This window comes from Oryzias melastigma, linkage group LG13, assembly GCF_002922805.2.
Source record: "Oryzias melastigma strain HK-1 linkage group LG13, ASM292280v2, whole genome shotgun sequence".
NCBI lineage: Eukaryota > Metazoa > Chordata > Actinopteri > Beloniformes > Adrianichthyidae > Oryzias > Oryzias melastigma.
In genome coordinates this window covers 31,333,287-31,344,734 of record NC_050524.1, presented here as the reverse complement: position 1 = coordinate 31,344,734, position 11,448 = coordinate 31,333,287, and the positions used below count along the sequence as shown (strand labels likewise).

Below are 11,448 nucleotides of genomic sequence, written 5' to 3'. Positions count from 1 at the left end.
GGGCTCCTAAATCCTCCAACTTTTTTAAGACTTTTCCTTCACGATCAATGTCATGTGGAGAGCTCTGAAAAAAACAGAAAAAAGGCTCTTAATGTGGTGCAAATCAAATGATGTGGTCAGTTTAAGTTGACTCCCACACACCTTCATATGGTTCATGGTATTTCGACCAAAGTAATGTATGAGTTGCTGTGGGTTACTCTTTGAGGGATAACCAAATCCAGCTAGGTGGACCACATCGCAGTAATTGAGAGCCACAAACACAGCAAGGAACCCGGTGGTTGGACGAAAAGACTTCTGCAAGAAACACAACATTCATATGTACATGCGTGTCATTTCAAAACAAACAAAGCACACTTAATTAAATTGAAAACACTAAAAAAATTCAGTCTTTCCACACATTGGGCTGTAATGATGGTTTGACCAAACTGGTATCTTGTCAGGATTCTATGCTTAGGTTTTTGGGCATCTGGGATCTGCCCTTTTGGGGAGGGGTACTGTAAGGGTTCTGTGGTGTTTGTTTGGCTTGTTTTTTGGCCATTTTCTGAGTTGCCCTGTCAGTCACAGTAGTTCCATGATAATCATGATTCAGCTTATTTAACTGTCTGGTTTTCAATTACTCATTGTCAGGCCTTCTGCTCTGCTCTATTCTGCCACTGTTTTGGGTCTCCATGGGGTTTTGTCATATTTCAGTTAATTAAATATTTAAAGTTTCTGCCACCAACCCTGGTCTCCTGTTTGGGTCATCCACTATCACCACCATGTCCTGACAGATCTTTTAAAATTGATACAATCAATTTATTTCTTTTTGAAACCATTTTTATTCTGGTATAAGTCAATTTGATAAACAACTTACCTCAGAAAAATTGATCTGCTGGATTCATGGGAGTATAAATCAATTAATCGATTAAGTTGATTAATTGTTACACCCCCATTTAATGATAAATATTCGAATAAACAGTCTGACCACCCTTATTATTTTCCATGACCATATTACTGGAAAATAATTGACTCTATGACATTTTGAATTACAAGTCAGTCAATATTTCTCAGGGACATGTGATTTCTTTAGATAAAATATGTTTTTTCTGTGTGATTATAAGTTTGTTAGGTCTGACCTACAATTTTTACTATGTCACAAAGTGCCAAACAATCTAATTTAATAATGATAAAATTTCAGTAGAAAATATCTGTCTTTGGGTGCACTAAACACAGCCTAAATATTCACAGCTAAAGATCAACATACTTTTTTTTTAATTTTTTTTTATTAAACATTGAAATGAGAATACTCAAAAGTCAGTTGATCTGTTTTCTTTCAGCAATGGGCTACCTTGTCCAACCATAGAAAAGAAGACACCATCAATTGCTTACCTGATTCTTAACCAGCTGGTTTCCAGTCTCATACATAAAGAATGGGTCCAACACTCTGACATTACTGCTGTTCACCTCCCAGGTTAGAGGAGGAGGCCTCCAAAAGCCTCTCCTGTCCTTAAGGGACAACACAGAGAAAAAAGACGTTATATTTTGAAATGCAGAAAAATACAAGAACTGTGTAAGGGTGTAAGAAGCTAGTTCTACCAAAAGCTGAAACTTAACCAGGGATTTTTACACTAAATCAAAAGATAATAACATTGTAATAATAAAGCAAGAATTTAAAAAGCCATAAATTGTCTGCAACACAAACTGCGTTCATCCCTGAGACACCACATGTTCATTTGGATGACTTGTAAGGCCTGGCTAAGAGATGGACACAAACATTTCAAACAGGTGTAACTGAACATATTTTCATAGATTCCCCACCCTCTTCTCGTCATAGAGTATCTCTTTAAGCCAGCGCAGATCGTTTGGCTTAAAGGGCACTAAGACCATCAGAGTGTCCTCCTCATTGTTCAACGCAGGGTTGGAGGTGGCTGATTCAGGGTAAAATATCCTCATGGTGGTCTTGTTTCCTACATCCTGCTCATAGCCCCTAACTGGAGCATCATTTAACCTGGAACCAAGAGAACACCATGTCACAATAGGACTGTACTTTTTATCCATTGTTCTATGTGAACACATAGTCCATTATATAATTAGAACTCTGTATTTTTGTCACATTGCATCACTTAAAGATGAGGGAAACATTTGTACCTATTATGCCATTTACAGCAATAGGTAAAGTATTTTCAATTGTTAAGTTCCTCATATCTGAATGTGTCAACTTCCCACGTATGTAAAACTTCCATGCAAGAACTGTGTTTGAAAACAAACAGTTTACATTCCTGGACTTGTAGACATTTGAAATGAAAAAAATAATGTTTATGTAAAAAAATTGTTGTTTTTGTCTGTGTGCACAATGGTGTGTGAGTATGGGGATGGGAGCCTCGTTATGCAAATATTGCATGAGAAGAGTTACGTAACCACACACACACACATACATACTTGCATTTTCACCGTGGGACTATTTTGGAGTCATCAATCAGATGCTTTTGGACTAGAGATATGGGGCAAATTTCACTCAGGAGGGTCCAAGGTGTTCTTGCTGTGAGATGAACCCTAACTACCCTAACCTGTACAACCCCAAGTCTAATGAAAAAGTTACAAACAAGTATTTATACAAACTGGAATGGCAAACTGTTTGGTAATTAATTCAGATATCAATTTTTGTCAACTACAAAGCCTAAACCCAAAGTAGCAAAGAATAACGGTTGTGACTTTTCTTTGCACTGTTTTCTTTTATAAAACATAATGAAAAAAAGGCTTTAAAAACTTGCTAAAAAAACGCAAAATAAAAAGAAATATTTAGTTAATTGGTCTGTTATTGGTTGGTTTTCAAAGAATTCATTATAGTTTAAAGACCAAAATGATTAACTTATCATAAAGACTCAAGCCCAAAGGTTGAGGCATGAACAAAATCATTAAAAGTGGTTTTTAGTGCTCATTCTGACCAATGTAGAATTGCAAAATTAAGATTTGCAATAGCTGAAAAAAGTTTGAAAATTCTATATATATATATATAGTGAATTTTGGACATTAGCAGTAAAGAAAGGGTTGTTTACCACATGACTACATCATATTTGTTAATGAGGTTCCCCAAGGATGTGTTTTTGATGGCAAAACTATTGCCTACCACCACACATGTTTTGCATTCAAGACTGTGAAGAGAAAAAAATAAGGAGTTATTGGCATTTTTACATTTCTGGGATATAGACCTTTAACAACCCACTCCAATGAAAATCGTCTTTTTTGTGTTTTTTTAACATGTCCTTGGAGCATCTATGAGTACCTATGAAAATGTTTTACAATTAAAAGTGCGTTTCTCAGTATATCTTAATTCAAATCGCGCTGATTAATAAAACCAGATGCTAGAAAATGCTCAGACCACTGACGTAGTTACTGATATAAGCGTGCCAAAATCTCCTCTCCACCCTTGCCCGAGACATGATGAGCATTCAACACTCTGTAGCAAATTACAGTTCTGGCTCAAAACGATACGGCTAGATTGATCCAGTAATGCTTGTCATTTTTTTTTTTTTTTTGAGTCATATTACCTTGAGGCTATAAGCTTGCGTGTGAGCACACAAACAGAGCTCTCAGCCATGCGGAGGGGGCGAGTTGCTCTGTGTCAAGAGTCCCGCCCCCAAACCCAGAATCGTTTCTTCTAATGAGCTACTGCCACTGTGTATAATACATGTCTTAAAAAACGACAACGGCTTTATGATTTGGCCTAAAAACAGCATAATCATAATTAAAAGATAACTGGGAACAGTTTTACGAAAGAAAAGAAAAAATAATTAGAGTGGGACTTCAAACATCAAGAACAGTTCCCAAACTGTTTTATATAAACAAGACACACACTTTTATTGCACCACATACAATTTTACAGCAGGCACAGCTTCCAATGTGAAGCAATGAGAAACTCACTTTTCAATGTGGGCTGGCATCTCATAACTTGCAGTTGCAGCAAGAACCTTGAGTATCATCAGCTCTAAAAACATAAGAGGTAAAAAGGGTCAAAATATTACATTTTTAGCCTCACATCACACAGGAAGTTGCTTTGTGTTTCCTCTCGTAAGAGTTCAAATCCAACTTTTTGAGATAAGTTTTGTTTACATGCTGAATCCCTATTAGGGTTTTAAGGTTGGTGGAGCCAATCCAACGAAAGGGAGGGTTCTTCCTAAAACAGGTCGCCAACCTGTTAAAGAGGCGAACAACCCCACAAACAAGTTAACCTATGAAGCATGTTTTTGGACTGTGAGAGGAAGCAGAGAAAACCCACGCATGCACGGGGACAATGGTTGAAGCTGGGCCTTCTTGCCATGAGCTGAGGGTGCAAACCACTCTACCACCATGCCTAACCAAAAGCATGAGATAAACCAAAGAAATCAACATACCACTTCCTCTAGGGCCATATGGTAAATGTAGCTGGGACATGGGCTGCTTCCAGAAAAAATCCTCCAGTGACAGGAAAAGTTTTGTTGTTTTTTTTATTCTAAAAGAGAAAAGTCAGAACAAGGTCAAATAGAACCGCAAAGTGCAAACGTTTGGCGTAAGGAAATGAATAAAGCTTTAGTAAGCACAAATGACAATACTTGGTGACGAGTCGGCTAAAGCAACAATAGTTTGGGGAAAACTTCACACCAAACGTGGCAGGCGCATCAAATTCGCATCTGCTGCCTGTCAAATTTACTGCTTAACAAGTTGACGCCCCAGCTGTGGAGCAACCGCCAAATTTGTTCTGGAATTCATTTTTTGCCACATCATGGAAAACATGGATGATGTTGAGCGAGTGGCTTGAGCTTATACATTTTTGAAAGCTCTACAGAGATGTCAGCAACTACTTTCTCGTGTCTTGGTTCACCACATCTTTCAGTCTGTCTCGCTGTAGGATTTCCATGCAGTGCAGAGGGAGCTGCACCAGGAATACGGCCATTTTAGATGTTACTTACGTCTGTTTGTGGCCCAGTTTGAGCATTAACCCAGAGGTAGTAACCCGGGAGGTAATGAATAAAAATAAAAATGGGTGAAATATATATATATGGTTTATTGTTCATGCCCTTTTTTTCTTTTTCTTTTTACAAGAAAACATACATTAAACATACTTGGCTTGAACAACTGGAACAGAGTGAAGAAAACAAATTCTTATATAATCTGTTCCTTTTTTCTAAACAAAACAGAAACGAGAAAATCTTTTTATTATTGGCTAAGCACCAGCTCAGTGGCCTTGTGGTAGAGTGTCCGCCCTGAGATTGGAAGGTCGTGGGTTCAAATCCTGGCCGAGTCATACCAAAGACTCTAAAAATGGGACCCAGTGCATCCCTGCTTGACACTCAGCACTAAGGAATTGGACTGGGGGGTTAAACCAACAAATGGTTCCCGAGTGCAGCTGTGTCTGCAGCTCACCGCTCCTCCAGGGGATGGGTCAAATGCGAAGAACAAATTTCACAAACCTAGGTACGCGACAAATACTGGGACTTTTTGGGAACTTTAACTTAAGCATGCGGCCGCTGCGCCTTGGGCATCCAACCATTGGTGGACCTGCACAGTGTGTCCACTGCCCAGGGACCGTCAGCCTGGTTTGCGTCGCATGCTACCTTGCTGGACTCTGGGCAGTGACGTTCACTTGCTCTGCTGGACCTTGGGTGGCAGCTACACTGTCTACCAGGCGGCTAGTTAGCCTCGTGGGAGTGATTGCTCCAGCGGCTTTGTGAGAGGCTGGGGAGTTGTCCAGTGTATCCTCCCTTCAGCAAACAAGGACAGTCACTGTCAGCCACAGTGGGTAAAAAATGGTTGGAAGTTCAGGACGAAAAATCCTTGCATTTTGCCGCCATATTGAATTTTGTTTCTACCCTTTGAATTAGTCACTGAAAACGTCATGTGCCCAAAGCTGAGTCCCTGATTGGAAAACAGGCATGCCACGCCTTGCCGCACGCAACGTCCAACTCACGCTGAGTCATATCGCATCTTTACTCCAAGTTAACACTGAAACTTGATGCATCTGCCGCTCTTCCGTCCGGTGTGAATGCATCATTACTTATTGTTAATACTCAAAAAGTTTTACTTTGTTATTTTTTGACCCTTCTGTTTGTCGGTTGCTCTTTTGCAGACCACCAACTATCTTCTCCAATTTATCACTGCACTCAATTGTTCAGATCTTTTGCAAACCTTTCCCGATCAATGTGTAGGCGGGACTTTTTTTTTAGAGCAGATTTCTTTCACCATTGCACTAGCTAACAGGTATCAGTATGCTACACAGAAGCAGATGAAAAGTACATCTGACTTAATAGTCTGTACATCCTGCTTCATTAGTGCATCCAGGTGCAATCCAAATCTAATCTAGTCTAATCTAGCATCCTAGTCAAAGCTAAAATTCTTTTTTTTTTCTAACCCATGGGTCTAAACCAGGAGGGTATGTCAGACTCATTGCTTTCCCAATAAAGAATTCTCTTTGTTTTCACCAAGCTTATACCTCTACTATAATAATACCCACTCCAAGAAAATTGTGTTGTTTTTGTTTTCAGCATTATTTTTCATGCAAAGTTCTTGTTGCTTTTTCCTGATGATTGAAAATGACATCTATACAGAAAATTAAGCCTAAAATTTCATTTCTTGATCGTATTAGTTATGTCGAAAATATGCTGGATGGGCCATGAGCTCTGTGGATGATGGGAAATGTGGGTAGGCTTGCATTGGGCCAATGGTCCTGCCCACAACCCAAACATGAATTACTAATAAACTACTGTCTCTCTGCAGATACTATGTCCTAGAAAACAATGGAGACTTTTTGTTTTTGGCCAAAAACAGCATAATCATAATTAAATGACCACTCAGGATAATTTTACAATAGATCAAAATATGATTGTAGTGGGACTTTAATCGACTCTCCTATAGTTGACAACAGTTGCACATGTCCTTTCTAAATGACAATTTTTGCTTTTGTCCTCTTTTTTAAAAAAATAACTTGTGTGGTTTCTCTACAGCTCAGGGGCAAAAACCTTCACATTTTGATTGACTTGTAAAACACAAACTCGTTTTGGAAGTGGAAAGGCGACTTTGAACTGCCATGTTCTAAATGACAAAGTATACCTCAGTGACTACACGACAACCTTTAACCGATATGTATTGAGAAATCAAAAAATTAATAATAAATGACTAAACAATAGTAAATTAATACACTGTAAAAATACAAGAAAAAGTCCTTAAAAAATGTCATTAGCATTTCCGACACGAACCATTTCATGGTTTAAATATAAAAGAAGAACATTTTGTTTCATTTTTAAGGTTACTTGGACTTATAAATGGGCTGTTTTTAACATGAAATTCTTCTTTGATTTTATTTGGGTTGTTTTCAATTTATGTCCTGCTATAGCAAAAGGCGTCTATAGGCAAAAATGAGCTAATAGATGCATAGATGTTTTGAAGTTTTTATTAACTTCTATGTTATTTATGCCCATTGCATTTTTTTTTCTTTTTATGTAATAAACATTGAAAGGCTGTAAAACACAATTGACTAAGGTAATGGTTCTTACAAGTCAGTATGAAGGAACAGGCCTATTTTATGACCATGTTCTGCATACAAAATAATTCATTTAAATTTAGACTTTGACATTTCAAAGCGCCTTTAAAAATTTATCTTTTTAACCAGGCTTTCAACTCCAGTGCGCAGATTTCGTGGGTCAGGTAGTTTTTATTTTTTTATTGTTTGTTTTATTGTACCACATTATGTTATTGATTTAATTGTTTTATTGCTTTTATTGTTTCTCTTTGTTGTTGTTTATTGATTTTATTTCTCTGTTCAGCACTTTGGCGGCATCAGCTTTCATAAGTGCTTTACAAATAATAAATTGATTGATTGATTGTTTCCAATTAATGAAAACCTTTTTAAATCTTCTTTCCCAAATTCATAATTTTCTTTAATCTGTAATCTGATTTTATTAAGATGTTAATGTATTTATTGAGTTTTTAACATTTTCGTAAAGTGATTTTATTGTGTTTTTTCTTCTTACTTTGTACAGTGTCCTTGAATGTTTTGAAAGGTGCTTTTAAATAAAATGCCTTGTTATATTATTAAATGTTTTTAAAAGCTTTTTCCCTAAATGTTTGATATTCTGTGTAACCGAAGCTACAATCAAATCAGCTTTTCAAAAATATTTTGTCTCATAACTTAAAGTAGATTGCGTTCTAGATTCTTTTGCCTTCTTTCACATTCTTTTCCTTATGATCAAAAAAAGACAGACAAACAGTGACTCACGTAAAGTTCAGGCTCTTCCATTTCTTGTGTGATTCCCAGGAATTGCACTGTGACTTGTTGATGTCCAGATTTTTACTGAAATGGGTTGCTCTGTGAGGACTACAATGAATTGCGTGAAATGATTATAACAGTCGTAAGATGCTGCAAAAAAAAAGAAAGAAAAACTTGTGTTTCTGTTAGGGTGTGTGCCTACCTTTCATGTGACATCATGAAATGGTTATATGTGAGAACAGTGATGGCGAAAATGAAACTAATTTGGAGAAAAGTAAGAAAGTGACCTGAAGAGTTAAAAAAAGAAAAAAAAAGTTAGCTTTGGGACACACTCTTTTCTATTGTGATCTGCAAGGTTTGGTTTAAGAAGAAAAACAGCTCAAGCACTTGTTGAAAACATTGAAATGTATCATATCAAACCAGTAATTTATGTTTATAAAGCAGCATAACATTTATTTCTAAGGCTGTGTAATCGATATAAATCATTTGTTAAAAAATGTTATTAAAATGATAAACTAAAAATATTCAATAGGTAATGCATGGACTATTTTTTTCTCTTAGTTGTGTTAATTACAGCATAAAGCAGTGAAAAAAATAAAATCATGCATTGGAAAATAGATTTTGTAATTTTGACGAAAATTGTTTTTTTTTGAGCAGCTCCAGGTGGCTGAAAACATTGAGATATTAATACTTGGAATTCTTTATTATGATTGAAAGGTGTCTAAAGTACTAATGCTAGTATTGTATTTTTAAGCAAAAATGTGTTTTCCACAAATTTTTAAATATTAATAGAACCTTTTGAATAATTTAGTTCAATGTTTAAATATTAAATATATTTAGAACGTTGTGAGTTTTTTTTTTACAACATAAAGTAGTCAAAAAGTAAAATATTGTGGAAATCAGAAAATAGAATTGAACTCAATAAAAACTATAAAAATAGTATTAAATTAAAAGTAAACCCTGTATTACATTAAAAAAGCATTATGTGATGCATTTCCTTTAATTTTTTCAAGAACTATCAAATAAAAAAATAGGCGAATCACTACATGAAGAAATAATAAAATCAATAAAAATGTAAGAACACACTTAATAGTAAAGTTTTGCTTTTAGATAAGTTAGTATTTGTATTTTGTAAATGCTTTTGGTTTTGTATTTTTTGTGAGTTTTGTAATATCAATAAAAACTACAACAAAGACACACAGCTCTACAAGCAGCATGTCAGTAAAAAAGGCATATTAGAAAACCGTAAAATTTAAAACTTTCAAAACAGAAATTTGAAAAAAATCCACATGGGTATCTTACGAAATATGGTGATCCTGGTCATCTTCACTTTCTCTTTGGTCCTTGAGTGTACTCAACACAAGATCATTCTAGGCAACAGATGGGAAGTTCTGACTAACAAGTTTGAAGTCTTCAAGCCCTCAGTGCATTTGACACACCCACAGAAAAGCAGGTAAAACCTTCACATGTACGTATGTATCATACGTCCGACAGAAATTCTGTCTACATCAGAGTGACGTTGCTGAATTCTTTACACTTTATTTTGCCACTTTATTTACTAATCATGTTTACACAAATAAAATGGATAAAAAGAAATAGAGAAAAATACTTAAAGTAACTGAAATGCAAATGAATGTGAAGAACTGAACATGAAGCTGAAAGTAACTGAAACACGTCATGAGTTCCTCCTATCCAGATAAATACGAAAAATTCCCTCAGATTGGTTTTAACTCTAAAGATATTATGTTTGAAGTTTAAATGATATTAAATAACTTTAACAAAAAAATCCCACGTACGTGTTTCAAAACAGGACCAGCTCAGTGGTCCAGTGGTAGAGTGGCCACCCTGAGACTGGAAAGTTGTGAGTTTAAATTCAGTCTGAGTCATGCCAAAGACAAAAAAAAAAAAAAAAATGCGGGAGGCATCCAAACGCATTTTTGTAAGACAACAATGAAAAAAGATGGTACACATGATATGACATCTGGGAAATGATAGGGAATATAAGGAAGAAGGCTTATTTTTTTTGCCCCTATTAGACATTTATATATTCCTTTTGATTTTTCTTTTTTTTTATGAACTAATATGTTTATTTAGAGTTTATATTTTTAACCTATAGGCTAGTGAGAATAGGCCTATATTGCAAAAATAACCTTTTCAGCACGGTATAAACTGTTGTGAATAACTTAATTTATTTTTAATGTATTTTTAACTTTAGCATTGTGAAGCTTTGTGGAAAAAATACTTTTTTTCTATTGTAACTTACTCTTTTTTTACATATAGGTAGATTTGTGCAAACATCTGAATATCTGAGCTCCCTTATGTATATAGACAAAAAAAAACATTTTGAAAACATCTTCACCACTTTTGTGATTTTTTTTTTGTTTTTTTGTCAAAGAAAAAACGTCTTTACGGGTGCATTCAGTACATGTAGGTAAAAGTACTACTCTGTTTTTCTGTGCAGGGAAAGTGAAGATATTTCTTCTGTAAATTTTTCATTCTAGTTCAAACCAGTTTCTTGAGGTGTTGGTAAAACTAGTAATTAAAAGACCAAAAAACAAAACAGCCAAAGATTTCAGTTCCGCATTAAAATTCCTCTGTCACTGCAGATTTTAGGAGGCATTACCTGAAATATATCAGGTGATATTGTTCCAAAACTTTGAATTGATCTTTGAAATGTGAACAGATGAACAAACTTAAATTAAAAGTTCATTCTTATTTTGTTCCTAATGGTCTTTTATTTATGATTATGCAGATTTTAGCAAAAATCAAGAAGCCTGTGCTGTTTTTTAAGACATATTTTCTGCTTTGCAGTGGGAGATCATCAGATTTGCTCATCTAGGTTGTAGACAGAACTGTTCTAGCATGGAAGTTAGCTAATTTTGCTTGCAGGCCCTTGTTTACACTCTCTCCTGTTAGCTCATAGCACCTCACAAACCCAAGCTAACAGCGCAGCAAAAATAAACAAAAAAAACGACCAACAATATCAGAGCTATCCAGACGTACAGTTTAAAGCTCAGACGAGAAAAATGAAGACGTTAATGGATCCATTTGTCCGCAAGTTCAGTAGTGGAGCGAAAAAGACCATTTTGGCACAAACATCTGTTTTTTATGCCCCTGATCCAACAAAATTTGAATAAAGAAATACTCAAAGGTACAGTTTAAATCTTAAAATATTTTATAAATGTTCTCCGTTCTGAGAAAAATGCTACAAGAACATGTCAAAAACACAC

At 35.5% G+C, this 11,448-nt stretch overlaps 1 protein-coding gene across 1 annotated transcript in view; it reads right to left on the bottom strand.

Moving 5' to 3' along the window:
• LOC112149325 (CMP-N-acetylneuraminate-beta-galactosamide-alpha-2,3-sialyltransferase 4) overlaps positions 1-9,670 on the bottom strand; it is a 50,955-nt gene extending 41,285 nt beyond the window's left edge. Inside the window, exons 1-10 of the mRNA XM_036214971.1 lie at positions 9,521-9,670; positions 8,421-8,505; positions 8,228-8,326; positions 4,371-4,468; positions 3,901-3,964; positions 3,036-3,131; positions 1,798-1,987; positions 1,369-1,485; positions 142-294; positions 5-64 (exon numbers count right to left, since the gene is read on the bottom strand). Of these exons, the coding sequence (XP_036070864.1) occupies positions 5-64; positions 142-294; positions 1,369-1,485; positions 1,798-1,987; positions 3,036-3,131; positions 3,901-3,964; positions 4,371-4,468; positions 8,228-8,326; positions 8,421-8,505; positions 9,521-9,542 (984 nt within the window). The 5' untranslated portion in view covers positions 9,543-9,670. The remainder of the gene's footprint in view (positions 1-4; positions 65-141; positions 295-1,368; positions 1,486-1,797; positions 1,988-3,035; positions 3,132-3,900; positions 3,965-4,370; positions 4,469-8,227; positions 8,327-8,420; positions 8,506-9,520) is intronic.
• Between the last annotated feature and the right edge of the window lie 1,778 nt (positions 9,671-11,448).